Source organism: Dendropsophus ebraccatus, chromosome 3 (genome assembly GCF_027789765.1).
Source record: "Dendropsophus ebraccatus isolate aDenEbr1 chromosome 3, aDenEbr1.pat, whole genome shotgun sequence".
Classification (NCBI taxonomy): domain Eukaryota; kingdom Metazoa; phylum Chordata; class Amphibia; order Anura; family Hylidae; genus Dendropsophus; species Dendropsophus ebraccatus.
The window spans coordinates 18,122,374-18,141,346 of NC_091456.1; the positions used below are offsets into that span (position 1 = coordinate 18,122,374).

The 18,973-nt window shown below is 43.8% G+C and overlaps 1 protein-coding gene across 1 annotated transcript in view; it reads left to right on the forward strand.

Moving 5' to 3' along the window:
* The window catches only part of ULK1 (unc-51 like autophagy activating kinase 1), an 82,382-nt gene that overhangs the window by 16,709 nt on the left and 46,700 nt on the right, over nt 1-18,973 (forward strand). Inside the window, exons 4-5 of the mRNA XM_069961010.1 lie at nt 12,942-12,974; nt 14,437-14,473. Coding sequence (XP_069817111.1) covers nt 12,942-12,974; nt 14,437-14,473 — 70 coding nt within the window. The remainder of the gene's footprint in view (nt 1-12,941; nt 12,975-14,436; nt 14,474-18,973) is intronic.

Below are 18,973 nucleotides of genomic sequence, written 5' to 3' on the forward strand. Positions count from 1 at the left end.
CGCTTGTTCCATGTAACTCTAGAATTGTCAGGAGTGACTTTTTATATTCCTGTCCTTTGAAGGCCACTAAAGGTTGTGCGTCAGCTTTTATAGATGTATTTAGAGGGGAAACAAGCGGTCTTGTTCATCGTAAGGGTTCCTATAAGACGGCGCTAGTCAGAAAGCTGCCACATAGTATTTGAAATATATGAATTAAAGGGAACCGGTCACCATAAAAATACTATCTAAACTATCAACATCATGTTATAGAGCAGAAGGAGCTGAGCGGATTGATATATATCTTTTATATGATAAGATTCAGTATAACTTGTAATTTATTGATTAAAATCTCTGATGTTTCCATGCTAAAGAGTCCAGTCCATGGTGACCCAGCCCACTGGACTCTTTATCACAGAATGATCAGGGATTTCAATCAACTAGTTACAAGTTATACAGAATCTGATTCCACAAAGTTATATATCAATCTGCTCAGTTTTTCCTGCTCTGTAACATGGTGCTGATAGATTAGATATCATTGTCTTGGTGACAGTTTCCCTTTAAGAAACAAATATTGCTAAGTGTGAACAGGGTCAGAAGCCCAGGTTGACACTGATCAGTCTGGAAGGTAATAGCTGATGTTTTGTAAGTTAATAGTGTTAGGAGCTGTTTCCTTTCATTAGAGGGTTGTCAGAGGTGGGGCTGTTGATAACTGTGAATAGACGGATCTGGTTGTTCCCCTCCATGGACCGGCTGACCTGATACAATGTAGTCACTGACTATAGAAAACAATAAATAGTAACGACTTTATTGCTCAGCTGCCTGTGACAGCTGCTCCATACTGCTGACCCCAGTGACCCGCTGCCGCAGGTGAGCACCTTAGCCCCACCCATCACACCGTTATTGGCCAATCACAGAGGCAGGATGGTCGCTGACGTCTATGGCTGCTATGTATTGTTGAATAGGGTCAGAGCTAATGATTTACCAGTGACATGTGGCTGACTGATATGTAAGTAATATCAACTTGTATAGACCCACAAAGCCATATACAGTTCAACGGACCAGAAAACATTTCCCTATATGACGCTGCAGTTTTTATGGTATAATATCAACTTATTTTTCTAATGCAAAAAATCCATAGAAAGACTAAATCTATCCAATACACTGATGTTGGCCCGTGCTGGTGTTTTAGGCCTCATTCACACGCTTTGTAGTTTTGTCTGGATCTGCAATTACAGGCAAATTTAGGGCCCCTTCATTTTAATTGGGCTGTTCACACTATGCAGTTTTATAGATCTGCAATCTGCAAACATTACTGACAAGCTGTACTACAGACCCTAATCGTGGCCCAGATTGTCCTATAGGAGTCTATGGGAGCGTCCGTAATTGTTTGCAGATCCGTAATGTTTACGGAGAAAACGTCTGTAACGTCCTCAATTCCACAAAAGATACGGACGAGCGATTACTTTAAACCGTTCCCACTTATTTAACCATTGATCAGCGGAAAATCTTTGGATTTCAGATGATTGCAGACATTATATACGGTCCTGACATTTGTGACCACGGGCAATTTTAGGGGACATTGAATCCTTTGCATCTATTCATACGATCCATGTTGCGATCCGTGCCATGGAAAAATAGGACATGTCCTAGTGCGGAGGCGGATCGTGGCATGGATCCCCCAATAGAAGATTATGGGATCTGTGTTTTTGTACTAATTCCAATAGATTGACAATAATACCCCCCCCCCCACCCCCCCCCCCCCCCCCCGCCCGCCCAGTGTGTCACAGAACCTTTTCGGAGAATGACGCAACGGGGGACCTCATCAGTTCGGGTGACTATTCATGCTGGCTCTAGGGTGGTCGTGTTTGGTGATGCTCTGCCAGTGGTTCGGGGGGGGGGGGGGCTTGGTTTTGTCCTATACCGTCCACCACATTCAGCTTTCCAGGGGAGTGGGGGCGGGGTAACACACCAGGCAGGGGTTGGGGTTGCGCTGCCAGCGGGCCAGGGGTGGGGTGGCTAAGGTTGACGGGTTTTATTGCACAGAACGGCACAGCGGTTATTACAATGTGATACATACAGCTTTACTACATCTGGGGGGGGGGGTTAGTGGAGACACATCCAGCTCTGCTACATCTTACATCCAGCTCTGCTATGCCTGAACGTGGAACACATGGGGTATGGGATACACATCCGTGAAAAAAAACAAACAACAACACGGATGTTAAAACGGACGCAATCAGGGATTGTTTTTTACGAATCACGTATTTAGCAGACTAAAATAGTGGTCCTTAAAGTGTCCCTGTCGTTTTTTTTTTTTTTTTTTTTCTTTTTCTTGCAGTAATCAATAGTCCGGGCGATTTTAAGAAACTTTGTAATTTGCTTTATTAGGCAAATCTGCCATTATCTACATTTAAAAAGACTTTCCCCAGGTCACCCTCCCCCTCCCTCCTCTCTCATCCACTGCTCATTATCAGGAAATCTCAACTCTTTTTTTACATCAGTCGGCCATGTCTAACCTATGGAAAGGAGAAGGGGGAGGAGGGAGATTAGTCGGGAGCAGAGAACAAAGGATTACACAGCGGGACCTGTTTGAAAGCCAGTATTCAGGGGTCAGAGAGGTCAGTACTGACAGAGGAGATAGCTCTAGAGGTGATGTAGCTGTAAATTAACTCTTTGTTGTCCTGTTTTGGTTCCCTTATCTCCCTCCACCCCTCCCCTTTTTATTTATTGCTTTTAAGACCCCTCCCCTCTCCATAGAAAATCATGAAGACAAGGGGGAGAGCTTCAAACTGCTTTTTCATGATAAAAATTTATTTTTCTGCCGACTGTTCTCCATAAATTGTTCCCAACATCCTCTGATGTTTGTTGGCGATGTGGAGAAAGGGTCACTTACGCATATCTGGTGGAAGTGTCCACCAATCCATGATTTCTGGACTAAAATAATAAACCTTATTCAGAAAATCACAGGCATGCGTCTGGACCACGACCCTGCTCCCTTGTTACTATCATAACCCTACTGGAGAGAAAGTTATTAAGATCCCTTCTACGTTTCCTACTAATGGCTGCGTGTTCGGTAATCCCCAGACTATGGAAAACCACCCAATCACCCTCTATACCTGCCTGGCTCTCGGAGGTAGCCAATATTTGCAGAATGGATTAGTTGATGGCCGATTCCAAGCAACAATCGGCAAAACATACTAAGGGTGGTATTACACGGAATGATTATCGTTCGAAAAATCGTTAAATCGTTCGGATTTGAACGATAATCATTTCGTGTAATAGCAGGCAACGATTAAACGACCAACGAGAAATCGTTGATCGTTTAATAGGATCCGGACCTATTTTTATCGTTTGATCGTTCGCTAATCATTCGCACATCGTTCGGTGGAATAAGAATTCACAGCTGAAACGTACGCAATAGCGACGACTAAACGACCGCAAGAACGATCATAAATAACGATCATCGTTTCGTGTACTTGGGCGAACGATTTAGGGTCGTTTGCCTTTGCGGTCGTTTAAGATCGTTTATCGTTAATCCTTAGTCGTCTGAAAATTGCTTGGTGTAATAGTACCCTAATGCCCCTATTCCACGGGTCGTTTTAGAGGAGCAAACGAGCGCTATTAGCGCTCGTTTGCTCCTCGTTCGCCGCTCGCTGCCGCCGCTATTCAGCGCGGCTGCAGCGAGCGGGTGAGTGCGGGAGGGGCGGCGGGGAGCTGCGGGGGGGCTGCTCGGAGGATCGCTGATCGTCCGGGCAGCCCATAGGATATAGCAGCGTCTGCTGCCGATGCTCCTATTCAACGGAGCGACGGCAGCAGCAGATCGCTGCTATATCAGTCGCTTGTTTTTCAACATGTTGAAAAACAAGCGACTGCAACGATCAGCCGACATGAACGATGTCGGCTGATCGTTGCACTCTATTCCACGGAACGATTATCGTCCGTAGCTGTCGATATCGTCCGAAAACGAACGATAATCGTTCCGTGGAATAGGGCCATTAGACTTGGTTCCGATGGTTGGAATTTGCACACACTGGGGAATATAAACAACTCCTTTGCCCCCTCACATCTTAGCTAGAAGCTAGAACCTGTGACCGCTATCTATTTCCATGCCTACCATTCAGTTTTACGATCGTTTTGGGACTTAATAGCCTTATCCATCATAATTATGGACTTATATTCCTAGTGGTCGTGACGGCAGACACCATACCTCCTGTTTATTCTTGTCCCTAGGTCAGGGGCAATCAATGCAAGCTCTCCCTGTCTCTCTTGGATTTGGGAGCTCCGCCATTGTTATTTCCTATATGTAACTATTGCTTTTGGTTGGTCGATTGGTGAGATTGATGTTAATAAGTGACCCTTGTCGTACCCTCCCAGTCCCCCCCCCCCCCCTCCCCTACTCCCTCTTTCCCTCCCCCCCTCCCCTACTCCCTCTTTCCCTCCCCCCCCTCCCCTACTCCCTCTTTCCCTCCCCCCTTATGCTGACAGTTTTGACTTATTCAGTAACTGTTGATCGATGGTTATTATGTCTCCCCTGTACCTCCCCCCCCTTTTTTTTTTTTTTACTTCCCTTTTTTCTTTTCTGTTATCTAAAACTGGAAATTTCAATAAATATTGAATGTATGTTAAAAAAAAAAAAAATGTATTTTTCGGCTAATAAACCCAATTACAAAGTTTCTTAAAATCGCCTGTACTATTGATTCCTGCAAAAAAAAAATAAAAGACAGTGACACTTTAAAAATCACTGGACGTGTGCATGAGGCCTTACTCGACCTGCTCCAAAGCTTCCTTGTTGTGCTTCTATAGCACGGAATGCTTGAGCAATAGGTCAGGGTCTGTTTTCATCAGTATAACACAATGTCAGAACTAGTGTAGCGTGTATATGATAACTCTACTATCTGTTATGGTAGAGCTGCTAGGTATCCTTATGGCACCTGTGTCCCTGCTCCACCTTACAGCAGATGATCGACAAGACCGCGACCTTATTTAGTTTCCACCGAGCGGGTAGCATGAGGACAAGCGAGCGGATTTAGGTCAGCTGTAATTCACATCAAACATCAGAGCAGACACAACGAATACTTAAGTAGCCCAGATCCTATTTATTAAAGAAGTAGCTTTGCCGAGATCCGGCCCTTCCCCTGCCGGTATATACTCAGATATATACACAGTCTCCTCTGTATATATATATTTCCTGCTTAGTTCTATTACTTGTTATTCTTATATTTGACCTCATCTAATACAGAGAAGTTACAACTGGGATTATATTAGCTGAAAATGGAAAATACATTACAGGTGTCCACTTCTAGAATATTCCGGAAAGTATCCAACACCTCAACACGTGGGGCGTCTCTGCCGTCCGTCATCTCTGAATTGTCTGACTAGGCCTGTTCTTCTTGTCCGTCGCCTTTGTCTGATCACATTGAAAGGAAGCGTATACAATACAGAAGTGTATTAGCTTTAACCTGATCGAATTCAATCCACTACAATACTACAACACCCATCATGCTAAAGCTTTGGCTGTCCGGGCATGATGGGAGTTGTAGTTTTGCAACAGCTGGAAAGCCAAGGTTCCCCTATCCCTGCACTACATCAACTGGTGGGTGGATCAGAATATCATAGACAGGACTGGACATGATGGATGTATCAGTAGCTTCAGCTGTTTATGAAAAATGAGACAAGTAAAATTTGTCCTTTCAAGGGTAACTGGGGCTTGTGTTAGTTCTTAAAGGGGTACTCTGGTAAAAATATATTTTCAAATCAACTGGTCTCAGAAAGTTATATAAATTTGTAATTTATTCTATTTAAAAATTTCTAGTCTCCCAGTACTTATCAGCTGCTGTATGTCCTTCAGGAGGTGGTGTATTCTTTCCAGTCTGATACAGTACTCTCTGCTGCCACCTCTGTCCATGACAGGAACTGTCCAGAGCAGGAGAGGTTTTCTATGGGGATTTACTACTGCTATGGACAGTTCCTGACATGGAAAAAGGTGGCAGCAGAGAGCACTGTGTCAGACTGAAAAGAATATACCACTTCCTTCAGGACATACAGCAGAAGTAAATTATATCTGTATAAGACACCAGATGATTTGAAAGAAAGAAAATGTTGCTTGTGTACCCCTTTAACGCAGTATCCTACAATGGATATTATAAATGTTCACTGTTGTCTCTTGATGTCGTCCAATTGATTGGAGTTCATTCATATAATGGTGACATAGGCTTTTGTTCCCATCATGTCTGATCCTCACGTCGGACATAGACTTCAGGTGTATTGTATATACTCCAGCGTACATATCTGGCTTGGCAGACATACACAAGTGCCTCTTTGCATTGCAGTGCTACCTGATACCGCACAATGACACTTGATGTGACCTCTGTGCATGTTAGTCAATGGGTTTCTAAATCCCCATTGTGGGTCCTGGCCTGTGTGCGGGGGTGTAATGGTCATCTCCTGGTCACACAGTCTTATTATCATTGTGGGTCCTGGCCTGTGTGCGGGGGTGTAATGGTCATCTCCTGGTCACACAGTCTTATTGTAGTTACGGTTGAATAGTCTCTATATCTCTATAGTGAGTGGTGGCAGATGTCCTGCTTACAGGGAGGTGAGGTTACAGGTGGTGGTTATAGTGCCACATAGTCTCCAGCCTGATCTGTAAATGAATTGGCTTTGTTCTTGTTACTGAGAAGGAGCTGAATGCTGTGTGGTAAGTGTCCCATCCCCCAGGATTATCTATAATGCATAATCTGCCGACCCCGCATGGGACTGACAGTGCGGGGTACCTCAGGTTGCTGCTGTTTTATTTATCATGTGTATTATAGAGAGCGGTGAAAGAGGAACCGCTTATACAACCGAGAACACACAATGCTACCTGTACTCCCCTTATACAACAGAGAACACACAATGCTACCTATACTCCCCTTATACAACAGAGAACACACAATGCCATACTGTATATACTTCGCTTATACAACAGAGAACACACAATGCTACCTATACTCCCCTTATACAACAGAGAACACACAATGCCATATATACTCCGCTTATACAACAGAGAACACACAATGCCATATATACTCCGCTTATACAACAGAGAACACACAATGCCATATATACTCCGCTTATACAACAGAGAACACACAATGCCATATATACTCCGCTTATACAACAGAGAACACACAATGCCATATATACTCCGCTTATACAACAGAGAACACACAATGCCATATATACTCCGCTTATACAACAGAGAACACACAATGCCATATATACTCCGCTTATACAACAGAGAACACACAATGCCATATATACTCCGCTTATACAACAGAGAACACACAATGCCATATATACTCCGCTTATACAACAGAGAACACACAATGCCATATATACTCCGCTTATACAACAGAGAACACACAATGCCATATATACTCCGCTTATACAACAGAGAACACACAATGCCATATATACTCCGCTTATACAACAGAGAACACACAATGCCATATATACTCCGCTTATACAACAGAGAACACACAATGCCATATATACTCCGCTTATACAACAGAGAACACACAATGCCATATATACTCCGCTTGTAGGGTTTTTTTTTCCTCTATCTATCTTTCTATTTATCTATCTGTCTATCTATCTATCTTTCTATTTATCTATCTGTCTATCTCCTGTCTATCTGTCTATCTCCTGTCTATCTATCTATCTAGTTGTAGGAAATGGACAGCACAACAGGTCTCAGCGAACGGGTGTCAGTAGAATAGGAATACGACCAATTCCAAAATGGCTAGATACAAGTGATGATCCACGATCCAGGATTTGTGAAAAAGTGAAATAAATTTACTCAAAAAAACATGTTACAAAAAAATGCAACACAGCAAAACTACGCACGACAGATGGTCCACCGGAACGTCAGGCGTCGTTTTGCTGTGTTGCATTTTTTTTGTAACATGTTTTTTTTTTTGTTTTTTTTTAAATAAATAAATTTATTTCACTTTTTCATGTATCCTGGAGTGCAGTGGATCATCACTTGTAGCTATCTATCTTATTTATAAAAAAAAAAACAAAACACTCAATTCTGAAGATGTAAGTGAATGTTGTCATGAGCTCTAGGATCATATACCCACAGACATGAAGGCCCATACAGAAGAGCGTGTCTGAAGAAAGACTACAAACATTACTAGAGAGTGAATGGCTCTTTGTTCACCATCTTCTGTATTGGTTATGCAGATTACACAGCAGTTTATGTCAATATTTCCTGTTGTTTTCATACTTTGAATATTTGAGTATTCTTGACATTTCCCACACTGGTCCTTTATTGGGGGAATGTTTAGGCGTGTCCTGTTTATAATGGTGTTAGTGTAACCAGTAAAGTGTGTATATGATGTGCGGTGTGAGATATCAGTATGCTCATCCATTTGTCTGCTTGGTGCTTTATGTAGCGTTTTGCTGGATTTGAAGAATTACTTGTGCTTGGTCTGCTACACAGAGGGCAGAGGCCTTCTTATTCTGCGAAGCTAATCTATTAGTTGCATATAATGGAAAAAGCAGTGCACAGAAGGAATGGGTTTCATAGAAACATAGAAGATTGTCTGCAGTAAAAGCCCCCTGGTCCATCTAGTCTGCCCTTGTGTTATTTGTTATTTGTTACTTGTTATCTTAAGCCCCTTTTACACAGGGCGCTTAAGAGGAGCAAACAAGGGCTGTCAGTGCTCGCTTGCTTCTCTTTCCCCGCTCGCTGCTGACCCTATTACACGCAGCGGCAGTGAGCAGGTGAGTACGGGGGGGGGGGGGGGGGGGCACGGAGAGCAGCGGGGAGGGGGGGGGGCTGCCCGGGTGATCGCTAGATCGTCCGGGCAGCCCATACAGGGACTGTGAGGAGCAAACAAGTGCTATCATCGCTCGCTTGCTCCTCTTTCCCCGCTCGCTGCTGACCCTATTACACGCAGCGGCAGTGAGCGGGTGAGTACGGGGGGGGGGGGGCTGCCCGGGTGATCGCTAGATCGTCCTGGCAGCCCATACAGGGACTGTGAGGAGCAAACAAGTGCTATCATCGCTCGCTTGCTCCTCTTTCCCCACTCGCTGCCGCCCCTATTACACGTGTCGGCAGCGAGCGGGTGAGTACAGGGGGAGCTTCAGGGGGCTGCCCGGGTGATCGTTAGATTGTCCAGGCAGCCCATAGCAGATAGCGGTGGTCTGCTGCCTTGGCTCCTATTCCACAGAGCGACGGCAGCAGATCGCTGCTATATTAGGCTAGGTTTACACTGCGTTTTTGCAATCCGTTTTTTGCAAAAAAACGGATTCATTTATGCGCATATATATAGGCGCTGATCAAGGGCACTCCGGTAAAGTGAAAAAACTTCAAATTTATTCAAAAAGGTGAATTGCATAATGCAACACAGCAAGACACGACGTTTCGGCGGATCGCCTGCCATTTTCAAGTGCAAAAAGTGAACTTCATGACATCATTAAATACGTACACAGTGCAAAACAATTGGTTAATACAGTTGTCAATCACACATCAAATCACCCAGTGATAGGTTTAGAAACTTGTCCATCTTGGTAGGGGACTAACAGTCCATTAGTGGTAAGTGGATCCAGATTGGATTTATTTCTGTGCATCCATTTTGATCCGTTTTTCCATTGACATCCATTGTAAAAAAAAAAAAAGGATCAAACCGGATCCGTTTTTTTTCAACGGACACAAAAGTAGTGTCAGCTACGTTTTTGTGTCCGTTAAAAAAAAAAAAATCCGTTTTGATTCATTTTTTTTTTTTTATACAGTGGAAGTCAATGGAAAAACGGATCCAAACGGATGCACAAATGCATCAGTTTTTTCATCCTTTTTTTTGCAAAAACGAATGAAAAAAAAAACGGATTGCAAAAACGCAGTTTGAACCTAGCCTTAGTTGTTTGTCTTTCATGTTAAAAGACAAACAACTGCAACGATCAGCCGACATCCTTCATATCGGCTGATCGTTGCCTTCTATTATACAAGACTATTAATCGATTCGTGTAATAGGGCCTTTGGAATAGATTTATGTTTATCCCGGGCAGGTTTATATTCACTTACTGTAGAGTTTCTAGTGTGATGGTCCTCTGGTCCTATGTTGTCTAGTGTGATGGTCCTCTGGTCCTATGTTGTCTAGTGTGATGGTCCTATGATTTGGAATTATATGTAAATATTGACAACACATAGGCCCAGATTTATCATACTAGTATGAATCCCCCACGGCGACCATGCCGGAATCCTCCCGTTCACCTGATCTGGGTCCCATCTCTGTCTTTGCCCTCACTCCCTTGCATTGTTTGCCTGGTACCTGTAGTTCTACCGCTGCATCACTGTCACCGCTCTTTGTCCAGGACCTGGAGATCTTCCTTCAGAGAAATCTACTATTTCTAGTTTAGTTACTTCCAAGTCTTTAAGTAAAACTTTTGAACTTTTGGTTTTTATTACCTCTGTGTAAGCAATGGAAAATACCCAATTTTTTTGGTTTAACGTGGGTCATCAGCATTGTGTACAGGGATTTATACTGAAAAGACCCCCAACGCTATGAAGACATGGGGCTACATCGGATGTGGTAACAGGTGGGAGCTCGGAGGTGTATGTGACACCATGTTATTTATTAGGTCTTGTGTTGTATATAGATGCGGCAGGTGCTTTGTGCATTGATAGGGTAATGAGGGAGGTTGGGAGGGATACGACCAGACACGTCCTTATGTCCCCAACGCCTTTGTTACTATCTAAATAGAAGAAAAGCAGGCCTACATGTCCCTGCCATCAGCAGATGGCCGGCAGTGTCCCCTTATCAGTGCCAGGCAGCTGCAGATCAGCTGGGGAGAGGGACGGCCCCCGGCCTGTTACCAGGCAGAACAGACACCCGGATTATAATGGCCTCCTGGTGGATATAGGTTGTTTTTTTTTTACCACTGATTCATGTCTGACAATACAAAGATCTGTTATGTAACATAGATATATATATATATAATATCTATATCTATTTATATATATATATATATATATATATATATATATATATAATATCTATATATATATATATATATATATATATATATATATCTATATCAGGACACCAGTGTCCATTACCATCCGCCACAGTTCTATTTATTTTCTATTTTTCAATTCTAGTTCGGTATTCTTTGGCATAATGGTGGAGATTTATCAAACATGGTGTAAAGTGAAACTGGCTCAGTTGCCCCTAGCAACCAATCAGATTCCACCTTTCATTTTCCAAAGAGTCTGTGAGGAATGAAAGGTGGAATCTGATTGGTTGCTAGGGGCAACTGAGCCAGTTTCACTTTACACCATGTTTGATAGATCTCCCCCTTTAAAATTCGTTCATACACAAATTTTTTGCCCATCCCCCCCAAAGAAGAAATCAAGTGCACATGCAGGGTTTTTTTTTGTACATTATAACTCATGATGATGGATCAAAATGGAAGATGTTTCTGTTCATGTCATTTTGCAAGTTATCATTCATCAACAGGTTTTTTTTTTTTTGTTTTTTTTTGTTTTTTTACTGAGCATGTGCAGAAGTAAGAAGCCAGGAAGGGATATAAACTAATGGATGTCATCTGAAGCAAACGGATGTACAAAAGTCAGTTTTTAAAGGAGTGTTTAAGTGAAAAAAAAAGTGAAGTGGAAGTTAGAGAATTAATTTACAAAACAATAAAAATTCTTCCAGTACTTCCAGTTGCTGTATGTACTGCAGGAAGTGGTGTTTTCTTTCCAGGCTGACACAGTACTCTCTGCTGCCACCTCTGTCCATGTCAGGAACTGTCCAGAGCAGCTGCAAATGTTAAATGGACTGCAAAAGCCCAGTGTGAACCCAGCCTTACTCCCTCAGTCTAATCCTTGCAGTTAGCCCCTAGGCTTCTGGGTATTTTATTAACCAGGCAGCAAAATGTTAATGGATTATGTCTTGGTCAGTAAATCAAAGCAAGCACTTCTCAGAATTCCTTGTTCTTTTTATGCATTGTTAAGTGTTTAAAGAAATGCAGATCATATGTCCTGGTGGTGACTGACCGAGTATGCGGAGTGCGGCATATGCTCTGCCTGGTTTCATAATCATTGCCCTTAAAGGGGTAGTTCACTTTTTTTTTCTTTTAAATAAACTGGTGCAAGAGATTTGTAATTTACTTCTATTAAAAAAAAAAAAATCGCAAGTCTTCCAGTACTTATCAGCTGCTGTATGTCCTGCAGGAAGTGGTGTATTCTTTCCAGTCTGGAGGGCAGGGGAGGTTTTCTTTCAGGATTTGCTACTGCTCTGGACAGTTCCTTACATGGACAGAGGTGGCAGCAGAGAGCACTGTGTCAGACTGCAAACAATACACCACTCCCTGCAGGGCATACAGCAGCTGATAAGTACTGGAAGACTTAAGTTTTTTTGTAAATTACTAATTTCTGGCACTTGCTGGCAGTAGTTGATTTGAAAGAAAAAAAATTATTGAAAATCTCTTTAATAAAATAATAAGAGGCCTATATAAGGTCTCTGGTTCAGGGCACAAAACGCTTTATGTTCTCATTGCCTCAGTAGGTATTGGCAGTCTAATAAATAGTGACAGGTGTAAAGTTGCTCATGTTAGTTTTGCATCTCATTTGCGCATTGTACAATATTGAACCTGTTAAATGCCGTATCATGTGACTTCCACAATTCTGCAAAAGAAAGTGCTGACACAATGGCCTCTATGTGCAGGGCCTGCGCATGTCATCTAGTCAAAGTACTACGCATGTCATCTAGTCCGAGTACTACACATGTCCCACCTGCGCATGTCATCTAGTCCGAGTACTACACATGTCCCACCTGCGCATGTCATCTAGTCCAAGTACTACACATGTCCCACCTGCGCATGTCATCTAGTCCAAGTACTACACATGTCCCACCTGCGCATGTCATAGTCGCATCTTTTCCTTTCTCACTTATTTGGTCTTTATTTTTTTGCAGGAAGTGGCCAATTCCGTGTACCTGGTCATGGAGGTGAGTGTTGTCTTCTCTCCAGCACTTGTACTAAACACATCATCATCAGAATCAGTGGAGCCGCATCATAGAGGGGCAGGGGGTTTCCTCCCACTGGGGCCGGCCCGCCTCTAGTGCGTCACCCCCAGCTGGGAATAGAACAGCACAGTGCATGGGAATCGGGCCGCAGTTCATAAAAAGGACCACAACACCGTCTTCCCCTCATGTGCACCATTGTATCCATGTGCAGATCTGTACTGATGGTTCATTCGCTTTAATGGTTGAGCAACCTTTGAATGAACAATCCTCTGATTAACAGACACGGCCATATACATATTAGCTGCATTGGCCATTACTGACCATTTATTGCCTCAAAGATGCCTTAAAGGGAACCTGTCACCCCCCCCCCCCCCCCCGTGCCAGGGTGACAGGCTCCCGACCCCCCGTTAGAGCCCCCTATACTTATCTAATTCCGCCGGGTCCCGCTTCTGGAGGTGGTCGGGTGATGAAGATCTCAGCCCCTGCAGCCCGGCACTTCCCTGCACTTATGACTGCATCAAGGCTTCACTTCCTGGATAACATAGTGATGTCACTTCCTGGATAACATGGTGATGTCACGCCCCGACTCCCAGAGCTGTGCGGGCTGTGGCTGCTGGAGAGGATGATGGTAGAGGGATGCTCAGTGTCCCTCCAGTGCCCTGTGTCCTTCAGTGTCCCTCTGCCATCATCCTCTTCAGCAGCCACAGCCCGCACAGCTCTGGGAGTCGGGTTGTGACATCACCATGTTATCCAGGAAGTGACATCACGAGGTTATCCAGGAAGTGACATCACCATGTTATCCAGGAAGTGACATCACCATTTTATCCAGGAAGTGACATCACCATTTTATCCAGGAAGTGACATCACCATTTTATCCAGGAAGTGAAGCCTTGATGCAGTAGTAAGTGCAAGGAAAAAAAACACTTTATAAGCTTTTACCGTAATAAGTGTGTATTGGTAATTTCTATAACTTTTTGGCGGCAATACAATACTGTAAAGGGGTACTCCAGCGGGGGGGCACTTTTTTGCTGGGACCCGGTTCCCGAACGCTTCCTGGTGTCTGACGCGGACCTGAGACGTGAAGTCTCAGGTCCGCTCAGACAGTCAGTGAAGGAGGAGGGATCTGTTTCAAGTCCACTCAGATCCCGCCTCTGTCACTGACCGGCTGAGCGGACCTGAGACGTATTGTCTCGGGCCCGCGTCAGACACCAGGAAGCGTCCGGTCCCAGCAAAAAAAGTGCCCCCCCCCCCCCGCTGGAGTACCCCTTTTAATAAAAATTCTCCTCTTCTCCTTTAAAAATTACTAATGGACAAGAATTCGCTCTCTCCCTCCCACCCCCCGCCCCCATAAGTGACCCCATTCAGCCATATATAGTGTTGCCTATTGTCCTCTGTGTATTGTTTGCAGACTTTCTCACTTGTCCTTCTCTGTACTATTTTTCAGTATTGCAATGGTGGCGACCTAGCGGATTACCTGCACAGTGAGTATACCCTTCTCTTCTATAACCGTAGCCTTTCAGGATGAATAGAAAAGACTGAATGATGTGAAGATAAAACATCAGTAATTGAATTGGAGGAATAAGCGGACGGTTTATTACAGGCCTGCTGCAGCATGTTGTGTAGCGGTAATAAAAGAACAGAAAGAGAAAAACACGCCTGCTGATGGATTATGGCTGCTAATAATATCCCCTGGTGTTCAGTGGGAAGAATGTGTACACCAGGGGTAGGGAACCTGGCTCTCCAGCTGCTGCAAAACTACAACTCCCAGCATGCCTGGACAGCCAAAGCTTTAGCTTTGGCTGTCCAGGCATGATGGGAGTTGTAGTTTTGCAACAGCTGGAGAGCCAAGGTTCCCTACCCCTGATGTAGACTTTGGTTTTATTACAGCTATGTGTTCTTTAGCTTTATTGGGCATCTTCTCACGTAGATTTTCTATAAATCCGTTTGTTCGTCCTTTATATGGCAATGTAGCAGTGTTCTATGTATTTTATTATTCCCATGGGAGGAGCAAATAACCGCAGCGTTTTTACGTCTACACGGACGACACGAAAATCGCCATCTGGTGATATATATACAGTTTAACCAGATCTGGATAATAGGTCTGTTCAGGCCAAACGTAGGCTAAGGACTCATTTATGGATTCTATGGAGGCTATGGATTCATTTATGTCATTGTCTGCTCCTTCCTAAAATCCTGATATCATATCCACCATCATAATATGGATATGTTTACACGGCATATAGAGAAATGATAATTAGAGATGAGCATGTTTGGCATTTGAATACCAATGGCTGAAGAAGTTGGATGCAACCCCAGGGAGTGAGACTATGCAGCCTATGGCCATAAGGGGGCGCAAATATAGTTTTTTAAATTAACTGGTGTCAGAAAATTATATAGTTCAGTAATGCTACGTTTACACGGAACGATAATTCGCCCGATCGTACGATTAACGATGTCGGAGTAACGTTTTTTTTGTTCCTAACGATCAGCGTTTAGACGGTACGATATATCGTACGGAAATTCGTTTTGCAATCACTTTAAGCCTATCTGACACATTGGTTAAATCGGCGAACGACTGTTCACACGGAACGATCTGAGAAGTTGTTGAAAGATCAAAATGAACGATTTCTCGCTCTACGTTTGATCGTTCGCTGCATATACACGTACGATTATTGTTCGAATTCGATCGTTATCGTGCGAATCCGCTCGATAATCGTTCCGTGTAAACGCAGCATAATTTACTTCTATTTAAAAAATCTCAATCCTTTCACTACTTATCAGCTGCTGTATGTCCTGCAGGAAGTGGTGTATTCTTTCCAGTCTGACACAGTGCTCTCTGCTGCCACCTGTTGTCCAGAGCAGTGAAGGTTTTCTGTGGAGATTTGCTACTGCTCTGGACAGGTGGCAGCCGAGAGCACTGTCAGACTGTCCAGCACTGTCCAGTGTCAGACTGGAAAGAAAACACCACTTCCTGCTGGACGTACAGCAGCTGATAAGTACTGGAAAAATTTAGATTTTTAAATAGAAGTCAATTACATATAAAATCTTTCTGACACCAGCTGATTTAGAAGAAACTCTGGAGTAAGGGCATGTGCACATTGCGGAATTCAGGCGGATAACCCGCCCTTGATTCTGCCGCTCGTGCCCGCGTGCATCTCTGCCCGTGCCATAGACTCAATTCTATGCACAGGCAGATTCCACCGTCCACCCAAAAAATTAACAGGTTCATTCTCTGGACGGACGGTGGAATCTGCTTGTGCATAGAGATGCGTGTGGGTGTGAGCGGCAGAATCCATGGTGGGTTATCCGGCCGCATTCCGTAGTGTCCACATACCCTAAGACAGCATTCCACTTTGTGCAGTGATGATCCCCCAGTTTCCTACCCTGATGGCAGAGGTGCATTGCTGGTTCTCCGCCCCTGGGGTAGTTATAGAAGCAGCCCTTTATGCTGTGGATTCTTACGGGAACAGATATAAGAAGTCAGTGCCTCTATATCCAGCATTAGGCTATGTTCACACCTTGTAAGAGACCGGCCGTTCCATGGCCCGTCCGGGTCACGCAACGTCCGGTCTCAGAGAAAATCAAGAGAAGATGATCTTTAGCGCCTCTGAGTTCTAATGCCGGCGCATCCATGCAAGCCTGCATCAGAACTCACTACTGCACACAATGGAGCATGCGGCCGGAGCCGCACGCTCTATGGTGTGCACTGACAGGGTTTTCGGTGGCATTATTCAATGAATAGCAGCCGCAGAAAACTGACATGTCAGTTTCACGCAGTGCCGCTAAGGATTGTGTATACTAAAGGGGAAATTTACCAAACTGGTGTAAAGTAGAATGTCTTAGTTGCCCCTAGCAACCAATCAGATCCCACCATTAATTTTTTAAAGAACCGTTGAGGAATGAAAAGTGGAATCTGATTGGTTGCTAGGGGCAACTTAGACAATTCTACTTTACACCAGTTTGATAAATCTCCCCCTATGTGTATACACTTCGGCTGGGATCCCTCAGAAGCCAGCACAATCTAAGGTTCGTATAAATCACGGCCATTATTCAAATCGAAAAAATGGCCGTGATTAATATGAACCTTACGTTCTGTGAACATAGCCTTACAGTGTAGTCAATGTTCCGTGTTCCTTGCCTGGATCTTGGAGCTGTAACATTGATTTGGTTCTAGGTCTAACCCGCAGTAAAACTAAATATAGAGCTTAGCATCCCTGGAAATGTCTTAATCGTTTCCATTCCCCGGGAACACTTGCGGCCACACTTGGCGCTGTCTGATTTTTCCGTGTAATACAGGCATGTTAATAAGTCAGGATGTGAGCACATTGCACCAGACTCGTCCTTACAGTGACCAGGTCAGACAGCATGTGCTTACCCTGTGAACCCGATCCCATGCCAGGGAGACGAGAGGAAAAAGTCCAAACAAACAGCCCCCGTTCCTGGGAGAAGGATTCGGTCACAGCGTCAGCCCACAGAAATAAACAAAGGGATATAGTTACTTCCAAGCACTGCTGGCAGAGCGGTATCCTGGGAGCGCGTAAACTGCTTATTATCGGGGAGCGCACTAAGCTATGAGGACTACTTGGCTTATGAATCCCAGGTGGCCTATCCCACTAAATACATAAATTACTAGGATTTAACATGCTAATGTCAGGGGAGGACGGCAGGCGGCTCACAGGGGGGTGCGTGCACTTCCATAGCTCTTTCATGTCTTCTTTGGCCTAGTAAATTTTGGGATCTTAAAAATATATATAAATAATCTACTTATAATAATAACAATATTGTAGAAATAAGATATTGATATATAGTAAGACTGAGTTCACACTGCGTTTTTGTAATCTTTTTTTTTTTTTTTTAATCCGTTTTATGCAAAAAAAAAAACAGAAGCATTTCTGTGCGTGTGAGTTTTTTCATCGACTTCTATTATAAAAAAAAAAAAAGGATCAAAAAATGCATCCCCTTTTTGTAGCGTACACAAAAGCGTGGTTGAGCACATTTTTGTGGTATGCAAAAAAAAAACAAATTTTTTGATCCTTTTTCTTTTTATAATGGAAGTTCTATTAGGGGCGCATAAAGTTACAGGGTCAGCATCAGCAACTGGCGGCACTTGTCTGGATGCTGAGGCTGGCCCAGGCTGCCATGCAATGCATCCGGAATTCCAGACAGATTCCAGATGTACATCCTAAACTTATCAGATTTCCGGATGGCCTCATAGGGTTCTATAGGGTGTCCATGCTGGAATTCCAGACAAGTATAGGTCATGTTCTTTATTTTCCAGAGGTATTTTCCGGCACGGACACCTTTCAAGAAAAATCCTGAAAGGTATCCATGCCCCATAGAAACCTATAGGCTGGAAAATTTACCCGGATTTCCTGATAAGGAATCCGGGTGGATTTCACAGAGGTGTGAAGGGGGCCTAAGAGGATCAGGTTCATTTTGTGACCTATTATATCAGACCCCCCAACATGTTTCTGTAACCACACACATAACACTGTCTATGATTTAATCACGCTGCATTTTCCCCCTAAAGCCCATGTTAAGCCGCGCTCTTTCCCACGCCTGCTGGGAATTTAACCTTCCATTTCCTGTGCTGTTCTCCAGCGCTGTTACAACACAGACTATATTTTCATAAGCGTCTAACAACCTCCAGCCTTTAGATGACAGCAATGGCAAGATGCTGCTGAGCTTTTTTTTTTTTTCTCTAGCTACTGTCAGACCCACAGAACTGGCAGGGCAACAGAGAAGCTGGTTGAGCAGAGTGGTGTTTGAAGTGTTTGTATATTTTAAATGGAGACATTGCTGTTTAATCTCAGGTCGGTTTGCGTCCTGTGAACGTCCTCATCCTGTTGTGCATTGTGTGCCTATTAAACAGCATGGGCCTGCACACAGCTGGAAAAGGGCGCCATTGTTTATTTTACCATACAGCTTTCAAGAATAAAAAGAACGGATTTCACTAAATATTGGACGTTTATGGAGAGAAG